At 47.4% G+C, this 11981-nt stretch overlaps 2 protein-coding genes across 2 annotated transcripts; both read right to left on the bottom strand.

Moving 5' to 3' along the window:
- Nucleotides 1-2677: 2677 nt before the first annotated feature.
- VDAG_08505 (uncharacterized protein) lies at nt 2678-4098 on the bottom strand (the record flags this gene model as incomplete). Its single annotated transcript, XM_009660230.1, has 3 exons — nt 2678-2700; nt 3110-3412; nt 3705-4098. 3 exons carry the CDS (start codon nt 4096-4098, stop codon nt 2678-2680), a joined length of 720 nt encoding a protein of 239 aa, XP_009658525.1.
- A 251-nt stretch (nt 4099-4349) lies between these two features.
- VDAG_08504 (uncharacterized protein) lies at nt 4350-5992 on the bottom strand (the record flags this gene model as incomplete). The annotated part of the gene is made up of 6 exons (XM_009660229.1): nt 4350-4844; nt 4938-5051; nt 5152-5386; nt 5488-5563; nt 5620-5770; nt 5861-5992. The coding sequence occupies 6 exons, from the start codon at nt 5990-5992 to the stop codon at nt 4455-4457; spliced, it is 1098 nt and encodes a 365-aa protein (XP_009658524.1). The 3' UTR covers nt 4350-4454.
- Between the last annotated feature and the right edge of the window lie 5989 nt (nt 5993-11981).

Raw genomic sequence — 11981 nt, 5'->3', positions numbered from 1 at the left:
CCTATAGATTATAAATAGCTTAAATATAATAAAATACCTAAAATTAAGTATTAAATAGGTTTTTTATCTTCGGATTTTCCTATAATAATATAATATATAGTTTTTATCTAGTTTCTATATTATAGGGTTTTAATTTTTTCCCTATATATAATAATACTATAAGGTTTTATTTTTTTTTATCCTCTAAATATATAAGCTATTATATCTATATATCTATATATATACTACTTTATAGGGAGGTATAGGAGTTATAAGGGTTAGAGTCTTATAATTACTCTAATAGTTTAAATAAAAGCTAAATTATAACGATATATATATTATAAAATAGAGAAAAATCGTAGCTATAGAATAGTATAATTTTTATATCATTCTATAGAGCTATTCTATAATAATAAGCATTTAAGTTCTCTTATACCCTATTAGCTAGAGCTTAAATCTAACTCTACTTCCCCCGTAGGTCTAGAGGTAGTCTAAGCGCCTTATCTACGTATAGCTACTAAGGGTTAGTCTATTATATATAGAGGGCACCCCCTAGACCTATTTTTTAGGTTTTTAGATCTTAATAATTATCTAATTTTAATAATACTCGTAAATCCCTTTTATATAGTAATTCCTATCTAATTTATACGTTCTTAACTATTAAGAATAAATACCTTCTAAGATACGCCTTACTCCTATTAGGATTAATTTAAGTACTTCTCTTAATTAATTATAACCTTCTTCTAATTACCCCTCGACCTATTTACCTTCGATCTAAACGAAAAATACACTATTTTATAGCTCTCGTTAAGGGCTATAAGAATATTCGATCTATTCCTCGACCCGATATCTCCTCCCAGAGATATAACTACTTTTATCTCTCCCTTCCTCTTATCTATTATTATCTCTTTATTCTATAACTAAGCTATACCCTTAGTTATTGCCTAATACCTCCTATATCGATTACGATATATACTAGTAATTATATTCCTATATTTAGTTATTCTCTTAGCCTTAAGGGGCTTAAGCGTAAAGGTCTTATATTTAAGAGGTATTATTAAAGCTAAGAAGAGAGAGAAAATAAATAAATAAGAGTAATAAAAATAAGTATTTATTAATTATATAAGTATTATTTATCTATATTAAGTTAGCTTATAAAAATTAAAGAAATCGATATAAGGAAAGGGAAAAGTTAATAGAATAGAATTATTAAAACTTATTAATAAGATATATAGATCTTCTATAGATCCTATTTAATTAAAGTAATTTAATCCTATTATTCTTATTAAATAATAATTAAATTTATTAAGAATTATTCTAATAGATTCTATAAAAAGCTAATAATTATTCTTTTATATTCTATTAATATATTAGGGATTTAGAGGCCTTAGGAATATATATTTAATAATTATAGAATATTATTTATTATTAGATTTTAATTTATTTCCTTTATTTCTAGGATTTAGTAGCTTATTCTTATTATTTAAATTATAATTTAATTTATTTCTTTAAAAAGCTATTTATAGATAATACTATTACTCTAAAGCGCTAGGAACTAGAGGCTTAATATTTATAAGAATAATAGGTTTAAGTTATATTTTCCTTATTCTTAATTATTATTTCTTATTATTTTCCTATTATTAGGTTATTTATTTTAAGGCTAGGAGAATAGATCTAATATACTAGAGACTAGAGAATTATAGGTATATTAGAGTAGCTATTAACCTTAATAATAGCTCCTAATATTAATTCTTATAGCTATTCTACTTATAAAGAAAAGAAGAGCTAATATTAAATTAATATTAAGGAACTTTATAATTAGGATAATAATATCTAAGATATTAGGGATATCTAGGACCTACTACTCTTAGGAGCATATAAACTACGGCTTACGTGATTACTAAGAGCAGATAAGTATATCTAACTTATATAGGTAGTAGTAACTTAGAGAAGTAGATAAGAATTAATTAAGAATTAACTATTATAAGACTTATTAGATACCCTACCTATTTAGAGCTCGTAAGTATAGCGGAAGTACTAGATTAGGGTTTATATAAGTAGTAAAGCCCTCTTAATAGCTAGGAAGATATATATATTAGATATATAATAGCCTAATAATAATATAGGCGAGCGTCCTTATATAGTTATAGATAGGAATAATATAATTAGATACTTATTTAAGGAAGATTAGCGCTATATAGGATACCGAGTATACTTATAAGTAAGCTATGGAGACGATAGAGTACTTCCTCTTTAGATATATAAGATAGACCTCGCTATAGGCTGAGATATAGCGAGTAACTAGATCGAAGATAGGAAACCTATCCTTCTATCTTAGGGGGAAAGCGCTTACTAACTTAGAAAATTAGAAACCCGATATAATAATAATATATACTCCTATTAAGTATACTATAGTAACTAGAAGACTAAACGAAGGATAGAAGACCTTATAAGTTTACCTATAACTACCGACCCCCTCTACTAATATACCCACCTCGTGACATAATAGCAGGTTCGCGCTAGCGGCTAACTATAGGAAGCTAGGCACCTAGAGAAGCGCGCCTTCACGGATAACTTACTATTAACCCTCACGAGAATTCGCTATTAACTATGGATTATACGTAGAGTATATTTAGGAGGAGACTTTTATAAGGGCTAGACGAGATAAGAAAGATACGTAATAGAATGGAATATGTATTTAACCGGTAGTTGCCCTAGACCCTATCGGGCATAATAAAATCAATCAATCTAATAATAGTTAATAGGTCGTCCGTGAAGCCGTCTTCTTCAGGTGCCCAGCTTCCCATCTTTAGCCGCTGGTGCGTCCCTGCTTTCGTGGCATGAGGGGTGTTTTGGTTAGTAGTGGGATGATTTGGTGTGATTTACGCTGCTTGTTGACTTTCTTCAAGCCGTCCAGTTGCCAGTGTGAACTTGATCGTCGCCCGGATTGCGCCCATGTCTAGTATCCAGCCGTCTGGGTCTGTTCTTGACTTTCCTCCTAGGTGGAAGGACAGATTGCCCGTTCTCGGCCCTGTTTCTTGTTGCATTTGCGTTCGCTGTCGGTCCCATCTCTGGCATCGGAATAGGAAGTGTTCAACCGTTTCTATACCTTGTCCACAGGCGCACACACCGTCTAGCGTGGCTCCAATTCTGCCCAGGTAGCCCTTCAGTCCTATCATCCCTGTGCGCAGTTGGGCAAGAGCCCTGGCTTGAGTTGCTGTTATGGCATCGTATACCGTGCGCGTGTGACTGCCTGGCAGCGCTGTGTCAATCTTCTTGGACCATGTCCCCACCCGTGCCGGCAGGGCCTGGTACTCTGCTTGGGCCCTGTGGGCCGCTGAGAGCGTTGTCGATGAGGCTCGGTATGGTGTGCATGGTTCTGTCTTCTCGGGGTCGGCGTGTTGTCGGGCTTGCCTCTTTGCGGTCTGGCCTTCTATTTCCTATAGTCCGCTATCCTCCCTCATCCCACAGGACAAGTTACATACAAAGTCACCCTAAGTATATCGGGTCCTATAATCAGAGAGCGACCAACTCTCTAACCGGCTTCCGGTCCGCCGGCTCGCCACCGCCCGGACCCTGGCCAAGTAAATAGAAGGTTTGCACCTTAAGCAGACCGTAAGGGCGTTTCCCTCTTTAAGTCCACCGACATACGCGTCCGTCCTCTCCGGCCGAATATACCCCTTCCTAAAGCCTATCACGTCAATCCCGTAGCGGAGACACCACACCTAAGTCCGGAATACGCAGCGCCATCCCGGCGCGAGCAGTACCACCTAGGAGTCCTCCCGTTACGGCACCTCGAGTGCGAGTCGAGTAAAAGGCGACACCGTACCGTAGATCCCTCGGTCGTCCTAGGGGCAAGTTTTTCGACGCCTTCCTTCCTATAGCAGCTCGAGACCATTCATAACCCTTACAGATCGAGTATATCCGCCACGGCCCACCAGTTATCCAGGGTGGCAAGCCCTGGCCTGGCTTCCCGTTGCTTGTCCTCGTCTCCGAGCGCGTTGCTAGCTCGAGAGCTAGTTTTTGACAAGCCGACCATGTCTTGCCCCAGACTGTCCTAAGGCCGCCCAGCCGGCGCGGTCTCTTCTTGTCTATGACTAACCTGCCCTTATCCACCATATATTCCTGCCGAAGCGGTGCGCTGTCGCCGTCTAGTAGCCTCGCAGGCTCCGACTGCGTCCCGGCCAGCCAGCCATAGCCACTCTGGCCTTAACGACTCTGTCCCCCGAGATCTTAACAGCTTCCATTACTCCAGTTCTTCCACTTAGGGTGTATACAGGCTTGTGCAAACCATCTGCCACTTTGACTCAAGCACACTCTTTTTAAGCGATTGTGAGAACTTGTAGATACAGATGTCTACCTCAGAAGGTCCAGATGTGACCCAAAATGTCAGCATTCAATTCGGTGGATGAGCGTTATTGCTGACTGACATAGGTAGTCTTTCGTCTACATAAGTACTGTCCGTGCTGCATCATTCAGCTCCCCACTCTGAAGTGCGATCGAACAGACTCGGTACAGTCTCCATCCTTGGCTTCCGCACTCTTGCCGTCCAATCCATCGTGCAAAATGTACTCGTCACTGCCCCAGGCTGTAGCCTGCGGAATTGAGAGCGGGTGTGGAGCTGCTCCCTTCTCCCGTCTCGTATTGAAGTGACTACCACAGCCATTGGTGCCCGCGGGGTTGCTGTCGAGCTGGTAGCTCTCTGCTGCAGTGGGCGAGGATCTGGTGAAGAGCGTGCTGAGTCCAGTTTTGTTGGCGGCTTTTCGAATCAGGGGCTGGATAATGGGCAGATTCGTTACGACGATGGCGACGAAAGTCTCCCGGCAAGCCCAGGAGCTGCCTGAGACTGCTCCTTCGGGCCCGGACTGGATGGTGTTAATTGATTAGCCAGGTTGAGCTCTGCATGGAAGGGGTAAAGGGTTCCTGCAGGGTCTTCGTTCGCTGCGGGTTGGACTTACCGTGCTGATGACCACGGCTCTAATCGTAGCAGCCATGACGACGAATACGGCGCCGCTGAAGAGGAACATAAGGGTAAGTCGTCGACGAAGGCTAATGTTTACACCCCAAACAAGCTGTAATTTGATGTGCAATATGTTAGTGTTTGCGGTCTTCTTGGATCTTTGCCTCAACTTGTATGATGTGAGTATCTCGTCGGAGTCGTCATCTACGTACCGGCAGCGGAATGGACAGCAAGTATATGTCGGTCAAGACGTTGGGAATCACGACCACCAAGACGTATGCTGGGGAATTCGTCGGTCGACAAAGCGTACCCGGGTCAGGATTGACCTGCCAGAAATTGTGCATCGGCTGGCATGAGAGCAGCAGCGTGAGCGCTACTGTCAGATAAGTGATGATGAGGAGAACATATGCAATTCGCACACGGGTCCTGAGATGAGTCAAGCCGGATCTATGCCACTTATCAGAATGTCAAAGACGGAAGGGGGAGACGAGGTCACGGCTCGGCGCTTCTTAGATGGTGGCGCGTTTCCTCGTCTGGTCGGCACATACGTCAGTCGTGAGTAGAACGCCGTGACGCAAAACTTCAGCGCCCATAGGATGAAGACGTAGAGAGACCATCCGATGACTACAAGTCACGGTCAGCTAGCACTCGCGATGGGCTTTGGCGCCTTGAAGCGTTACCCTGGATCTTCGAACCCCATACGCGGTTGAAATACTCTCGCGAGACAGGGTCCAGTAACGCTCGTTCTGCATCCGTCATATAGCTATTGGTCAGTCCTTGGAACTCGGCGCCCACTAAATATGCGGCAACCACTTCGAGAGTAAAAACGATCTGTATACACGATTAACCCATATGTCAGGGGTCATGAATTGAGCTTCCACTCGTAGTGTGCTTGGTGATGCGGGACATTGTACGACTCACCCCCGTCAAAGGCATTAGGTAGTCATCGAGCTTCCAGTTCAAGACCCCGACTTGGTGCCATCGTACGCCGACTCGAACCGCAATGGTAGCTAAGCCGAAGCTAAGCAGAACAAATTGTTCAACAATAGCCATGGCGACGAGAAACCGGCGGTTGGACTGGAGGCGTTGAAGCAGAACGACTTGGACGATGAAAGAGTAACTTGCTGGAGAGATTTATGTAAAATGACTTCAAATAAGGTCCCTTTGTAATCTCTAAAAGAGTACCAGAGGTTTAGTGTTGGAGAGTAACAATGCATGTAGGTTCAAGTCAGAGGGAATCTCTATTATATGCACAGTAATCTGAATTCCTCCTAGATCCCTAGCTCTGACGGGCTGACTCGTGACGACTACACTAAGTTATTCGTCGATGCAGGGGCTCACTCTGCTTCGGTGGCCTGACATGCGGGAATCCTAGACAGGGGCGGCGGTGGCGAGGGATCCGAGTGCTTTCGACTAAATCCCCGCGGAGTCCAGCGGCCCAGCCACATGACAAGAGTCCCTAAGACTCGCCTGCCACTTGTTCCCCAATAAGATCGAGGAGCAAGACCGACTTTTGAGGCAAAGGCTGAAGTCTAATTGCGCCATGTTATGGTATTTCCAGCAGGCGACCGGTGGGTCGGGACACAACTTCGAGCTTCACATTATAGTGGACATTGTCGCTCCACACTCCCTGTGATGAGGTGCAAGGCCAGTCAGGGGAATGGTAATTAGGTTCCAACTAGGCCGCCAGTAATTGGTGCCAATGTCATTGAAGCGCCTTCAAACGAGTACTTGCTGGCACTGACCCGAGACTTATCCTCCAAGCCAAGACGAGGTGGTGCGGACCCTTGATTTTGGTGGCCTTAAACGGCGGATCGTCGCAGGTAACTATTTTCTTCTAACTAGATACATTGGCCCTAGAGTTAACAATTCTTCTGGGCCAGTCGCGCGGTTTCTGAAGCAGCCCATTGTGAAGAATTCTTCGGACCGTCTCTCAGGCAGCAGCGTGGATAAACTGGGCTTCTAATAACCAACAGTGGCAAGTAATAGCACGTGAAAAAGCGCCGAGGGAGCCGCTCGGACCATCAATAGGAACCCTAGAGAGTAGACGCCACCTCAGCCTAGCTTCCAACTAGTGTCGGCTCTTAGTTAGCAACCTGCAGCTGGCACAGCTCTCTGGGTCGATCTTCCAGGGACAGTCAACTGTAGGGTGGCGCTGGTCGAAGAAGTTCAAGTTGAATCTTCCACATCGTTCCGAACCCCCGAGAAAGAGTGAGTAGCTAGCTGCACGAGCGCGAGTCGATCACTTGGGCTGAGAGCTAGCCTAGAATGAAGTTTCAGGCTGCTCAAGCCGCTGGTCACTCCAGACTCGTTGCTTTGAGACATTTGGAAAAAAAGGTCCGGTGCCACGGGGTTAAGTTGTCTAATGGGAGTTGGAGTTCCTCCACCATCATGGCAGTTCGTGGCTTTGTCACTGGGCTGCTAAAGGCCGCCATTGGAAGTCGTTGGACGCCCCCGCCATGGTCCTGGGGACCGGTAATTTCTGTGTGATGACTAGCCTTCTCCCAGTCGATCTTCTCCAAATAGAGAATTCCAAGGTAGCAAGGTTGTGGAGTCGGCCAATGGCCCCCTTCTTGGCCCAAATCTCGAAACTGAATTCATCCGTAGCCCCACGAAGCTCCGCCTCGAACTTGGTAACGTTTGAGCCGAAGATGATAGCCCGGACAACCAGGTTGATAATGTGGCCTATGCAACGTAAGCGGCGCCGGCTGATGTCCATCGGAAACCACCTAGCAAGCGTCTCTAGGCAAGTATCGTTGCTTTCGGCGTTATCAAGCATGAAATATCCAAGCTTGAAGCCCATTTCGTATTGGTCGATTACCTCCTTGACATACGGGGCCATACTCTCACCAGAGTGTGGACCAACTAGGCGCGGCAGTCCAAGAAGGACATCGCGTTTTTCGCCTTCACTGTCAACAAAGTGGCCGACGATGCCGATGTAGTGAAACCCGTTTGAAGCAGGCCAGAGATCAAAGCTTAGGCGAACGGAGCTCTTCGCGCCCTTGACGAGATTGAAGATGACCTGTCGTCGGGATTCAAACGTTTGACGGATCCACGATCAGACCGTTGTGTGATGCTCAGGAAGCAGCTGACTTGCAAGCTCCCCACCGTTTGCTATTAGCCACCGAAGCCGTTCGCTGGACGCTTGCCGGAAGGTGACATCTTCGAGGATGATCCAATCCACGAAACGAGATTTCCATGACCTTTCATCGAAGTGGGAGGCGAGCTGAAAGCCTAGACTGGCCTGGCGCGACAAAGGACGAACAGAAGAGGACGCGGACGTGGCCGCCAAGGTAAACGGAGTTGGCAAGCTGGGACTGCTGTCATCAATTTCAGCGAGTTGGTGCTGACGGAGCAGGTGCCTCGCGGCGTGTGCTGTCCCTGACGAGGCGTACAGAGCCGTCGAATAGCTCCTCTTTTCGCGGCAGAGTCTGCAAAGCCAGTAACGTACTCCTTTATACTCTAAATTAGCACCATATCGATATATCCATAACTCTTTCATCTTAGTACCGACGACCCGTCTATGACGAGGCCTCATTTTAATACCCACAAGTCTTTTTCCGCAATACCATATATTCTCCCAATCGATGTCGAATTCATACTAAGGAGCATCGTCTACTATAGCCTCGGGGGCGGTATCGGTCGAGGTTAGAGGTAGATAAGACGCAAAAGACTACGGTATAGACGGCACGGGGCTCGAAGTCCTGCTAGAAGACATCATAGTGCGGATATAGATGCGCACGTACGGAGTATCGAGATATAAGGGTTATAGAGAGTCAAATTAGCCTTAACCACTGCCCAAGTCAAGGGGACGAAGGTCCCAGGTATATACACAAACAACGGTGCCCATATAGGCCGGGACGCCTTTCCGTCTAGAGCGGAATATCGTTTAACACAGTGCACGACGCGAATATTTACAATAGTTTTAGCAAGTGCAGACGCGCCGAGTAAACAGACCTACGCCTAATTCCGGGGCACAGTAGGCCAATAACGGCACTGAAACAGATCCCCATTTCGGCCTACCCAGACTCACCCAGATCACCCCAGACCGACCGCTCTATCCAGTCTATCGGTCTAACGAGAATGGCCGGTCTATCGGTCCGCGGTCTATCAGACTGTCTATCTATTAGCCACACTGTCGCAGACAGCCTAGGCAGCTACGTGAAGGGCCGACATATGGCATATAAATGATCCTCGGCCTGGTCTGTATAGCGGTATCAACCGAGGAGTCAACGTCTTCCCACGCCTCCTAGTCGATAATTGCTTCAAGGGCGTACGTGAACATGGAGACCCCGCTCTACTCCCAGTCGATAAGACGGATACCGTCCGTATCATCGATAAGGATATTGCCAGGCTTAACGTCCATATGAAACGTCTTTGCGATACAGTATATATGGAGGACGGCACGTGCCATTTAGAAGCATCACCTCGCTTTGCGCAGCAGAGGAATACGAGTGTCTCCGGCATTGGCGATTTGGTCATCCAGCGTCTCCCGCTCCATCACTAGTTAGATAAATCCACATACCCGTACACAGCCGCCAGGATCACGAACAATAGCCAATATACCAGGGCAGGGCATAATATTAGGGTAGATCGGCAGGGCGGCGAGGGTGCGAATCTCGTACAGCATGGTATTTCGCTGGTGTTCGTGGAAGTCCGGGCCGTACTACACAAAGTACTCGAAGTCGAAGCCTTTAAAAACGTATCGAGTGCGCATAGGGTCTCTAACGACAACACGGGCGTGATTCTTACCAGGTAAGCGACTCGTCTCGGTAAGGTCGTCAAAGTCGACGGTTTAGAAGGCTTAATTCAGGCCTTACCTACGGAGGGTTTCTAGAAAGTCTCGGAGTAGGGTAAGCTAGCGAGTATACTCCTAGAAGCGGAGGTCCGGGACCGTATTCGTTACTAGAAACTTCGTATTAATAGAAAACTGCTATAGTTTAACAATCATGGTTGTCGTTGACTCGGCGGCCCAAGACATGGTGGGCAGCTGGCACTCGGGACGTTAGTATAGTCTCATAGGTTTATACGTAGAGCAGAGGTAGGCGACCGTATACTTACTTCGGTAGTCAAAAGATCTAATAGGAAGGGGGTATCGAATAATATAAGGTTATCCTGCTATATACCATAGCGGGCTCGATATACTCTAGGCCGCGTTATAATCTTTCAAGAACTTACGAGGATCTTCAGGGGAGGGGGGCAGAGCGACGGTACCTTATAAGGTATCTCTCTCCAGGCCAACAAAGGGGCCACGGACGATACAGAGACGGGTAGTAATAGGTCCTGCTCCCTGCCTCCTCCTTACTTCTACTACTAGCTACTAGCTACTAGCTGCTAGCTGCTAGCTAGTATCGGATTCTAGGCGTCGGTGAAGGCGCTACTTGTCCAGTACGCATCAAGGTTACCAGAGTCATACGCATATCATACCTAGCAACGAAGTGGAAATAGTCGCGGGACCAGACTAAGCTATTCAGTAAGATAAGGGCTCAAAGCGGTACTTATACGACCGTAAGACGTAACGCGATATAACACAGATACAAAAGCAGAAGCGAACGAGGCAATCGATGGACAACGAAGCAGAAGAAGAGAACAGCGAAGAATAAGAGGGAAGGACGACGGAGGCGCCCTTTGGCTAAAGGCCAACTACGGCGACGCAGAGGCGACGCAGGTCTCAGGCGTCTCCAGCCCATCCAGCCGTCGGTCAGTCATTTAGCGTTCAGCGATCGAGGTAGCCAGCGCAGCAAAGCACACATCCTCTACCTTAGCCATCGGGCCCTTCAGGCTATCGAACCGACAATCAGGAAATAAGCGGCAGCACAGCAGCAGGCTGCTGCATATCTTCATCTAGCATACCGTCATGCCATGCCATAACATGGTTAGGCGATGTAACCAAAATGTCGAGCTAAGTCCCGCGGAACATACGGGGTGCAGAGGCGCGCGCGCGACATATAGCAGTGATTGGCCGGGGAACCTAGCAACATCGAGTCGCCTCACGCAGTTTGCAAGCGGCAGGCGGGCGCTGCTCCGGCGAGATGTGATAGAGTGTGTCGATGGGTGGGCTGTCATGGGTTGGTCGTCAATAGGGTGGAGGTGGTGGTGGCCTTGGTCCCCGCCGTGCAAGGCGTGACAGCGAGCCCCCGGCGTGCCCAGGCCGATACGGATCGGGTGTGGTGCATCCGCGGCATTGGCGGGCTGCAAGAGGGAGTCGATCGACGGAGGGGCGAGCGATGATGGCCGTGGATGGGACGTTGTGACAGACAGATGGGTTGATGGAACAATGCAAGGACGAGAGATGGTGATGATTTGTAGAGCTGATTTGGGAGGGTTGCATTGCGGAGACACGGAGGGTTGTGAACAGGGGGAGGGGGGTGTTACGGTGAGCTTAATAAAGGTACCGTATTGGTGGATTGGTGGGTGATCGAGGTGAGGAAGGTGAGCGAGCAGGCGAGCAGCAGCAGCAGGCGCAATGGGTGGGCGCATCGGGTGAGGCAGGCGCAAGGTGGGAAAGCACGGGGCGGAGGCAGGCAGGAGAGAGGGGACAGCCAGCCTTAGGTAAGCGAACTGACGATGATTGTTTGTCGTCCCCGCGCCGCACTCGGCGCATTGGCGTTACATTGAAGACATTGGGCTGCGGCCTGGACGACCAGACGAGAGCCACGATTGCCTCGTCTTGTCGGCTCCCTCACCGGTTTGGTCACCTGAACCAGGCGTTCCTGTCTCGCCCATTCTCTGGCCTCGTTCCCCTACCATGCAGCCGACAAGCATGGTGGCCGAGTGCGCTATTGGCACTATCGACCTGCATCTGTCCTCGTTCTCGCACGGGGTTTGGAGGAGGTTGCTTTAACGTCTGACCATGGTTCCCTCGAAGCCGAGGCTGCGTCCCGCCACCTGTGGCTGCCCTGCCATGGGCAACCTGCCGGCTGCGATCGCCCTGCGAACTTTGTATTTTCTTCACTTGGCATGGCGCGCTGTACATTGTATGCAGGTATCCCTTGCGCTGGGTAGGATTGGCCCAGGGCGGGTGCTGAGTGAGAGATGCATG

The sequence above is a fragment of the Verticillium dahliae genome, genomic scaffold (genome assembly GCF_000150675.1).
Source record: "Verticillium dahliae VdLs.17 supercont1.20 genomic scaffold, whole genome shotgun sequence".
Classification (NCBI taxonomy): Eukaryota; Fungi; Ascomycota; class Sordariomycetes; order Glomerellales; family Plectosphaerellaceae; genus Verticillium; species Verticillium dahliae.
Note: the sequence above shows the minus strand (reverse complement) of the source record. Positions and strands in the feature narration are given on the sequence as shown.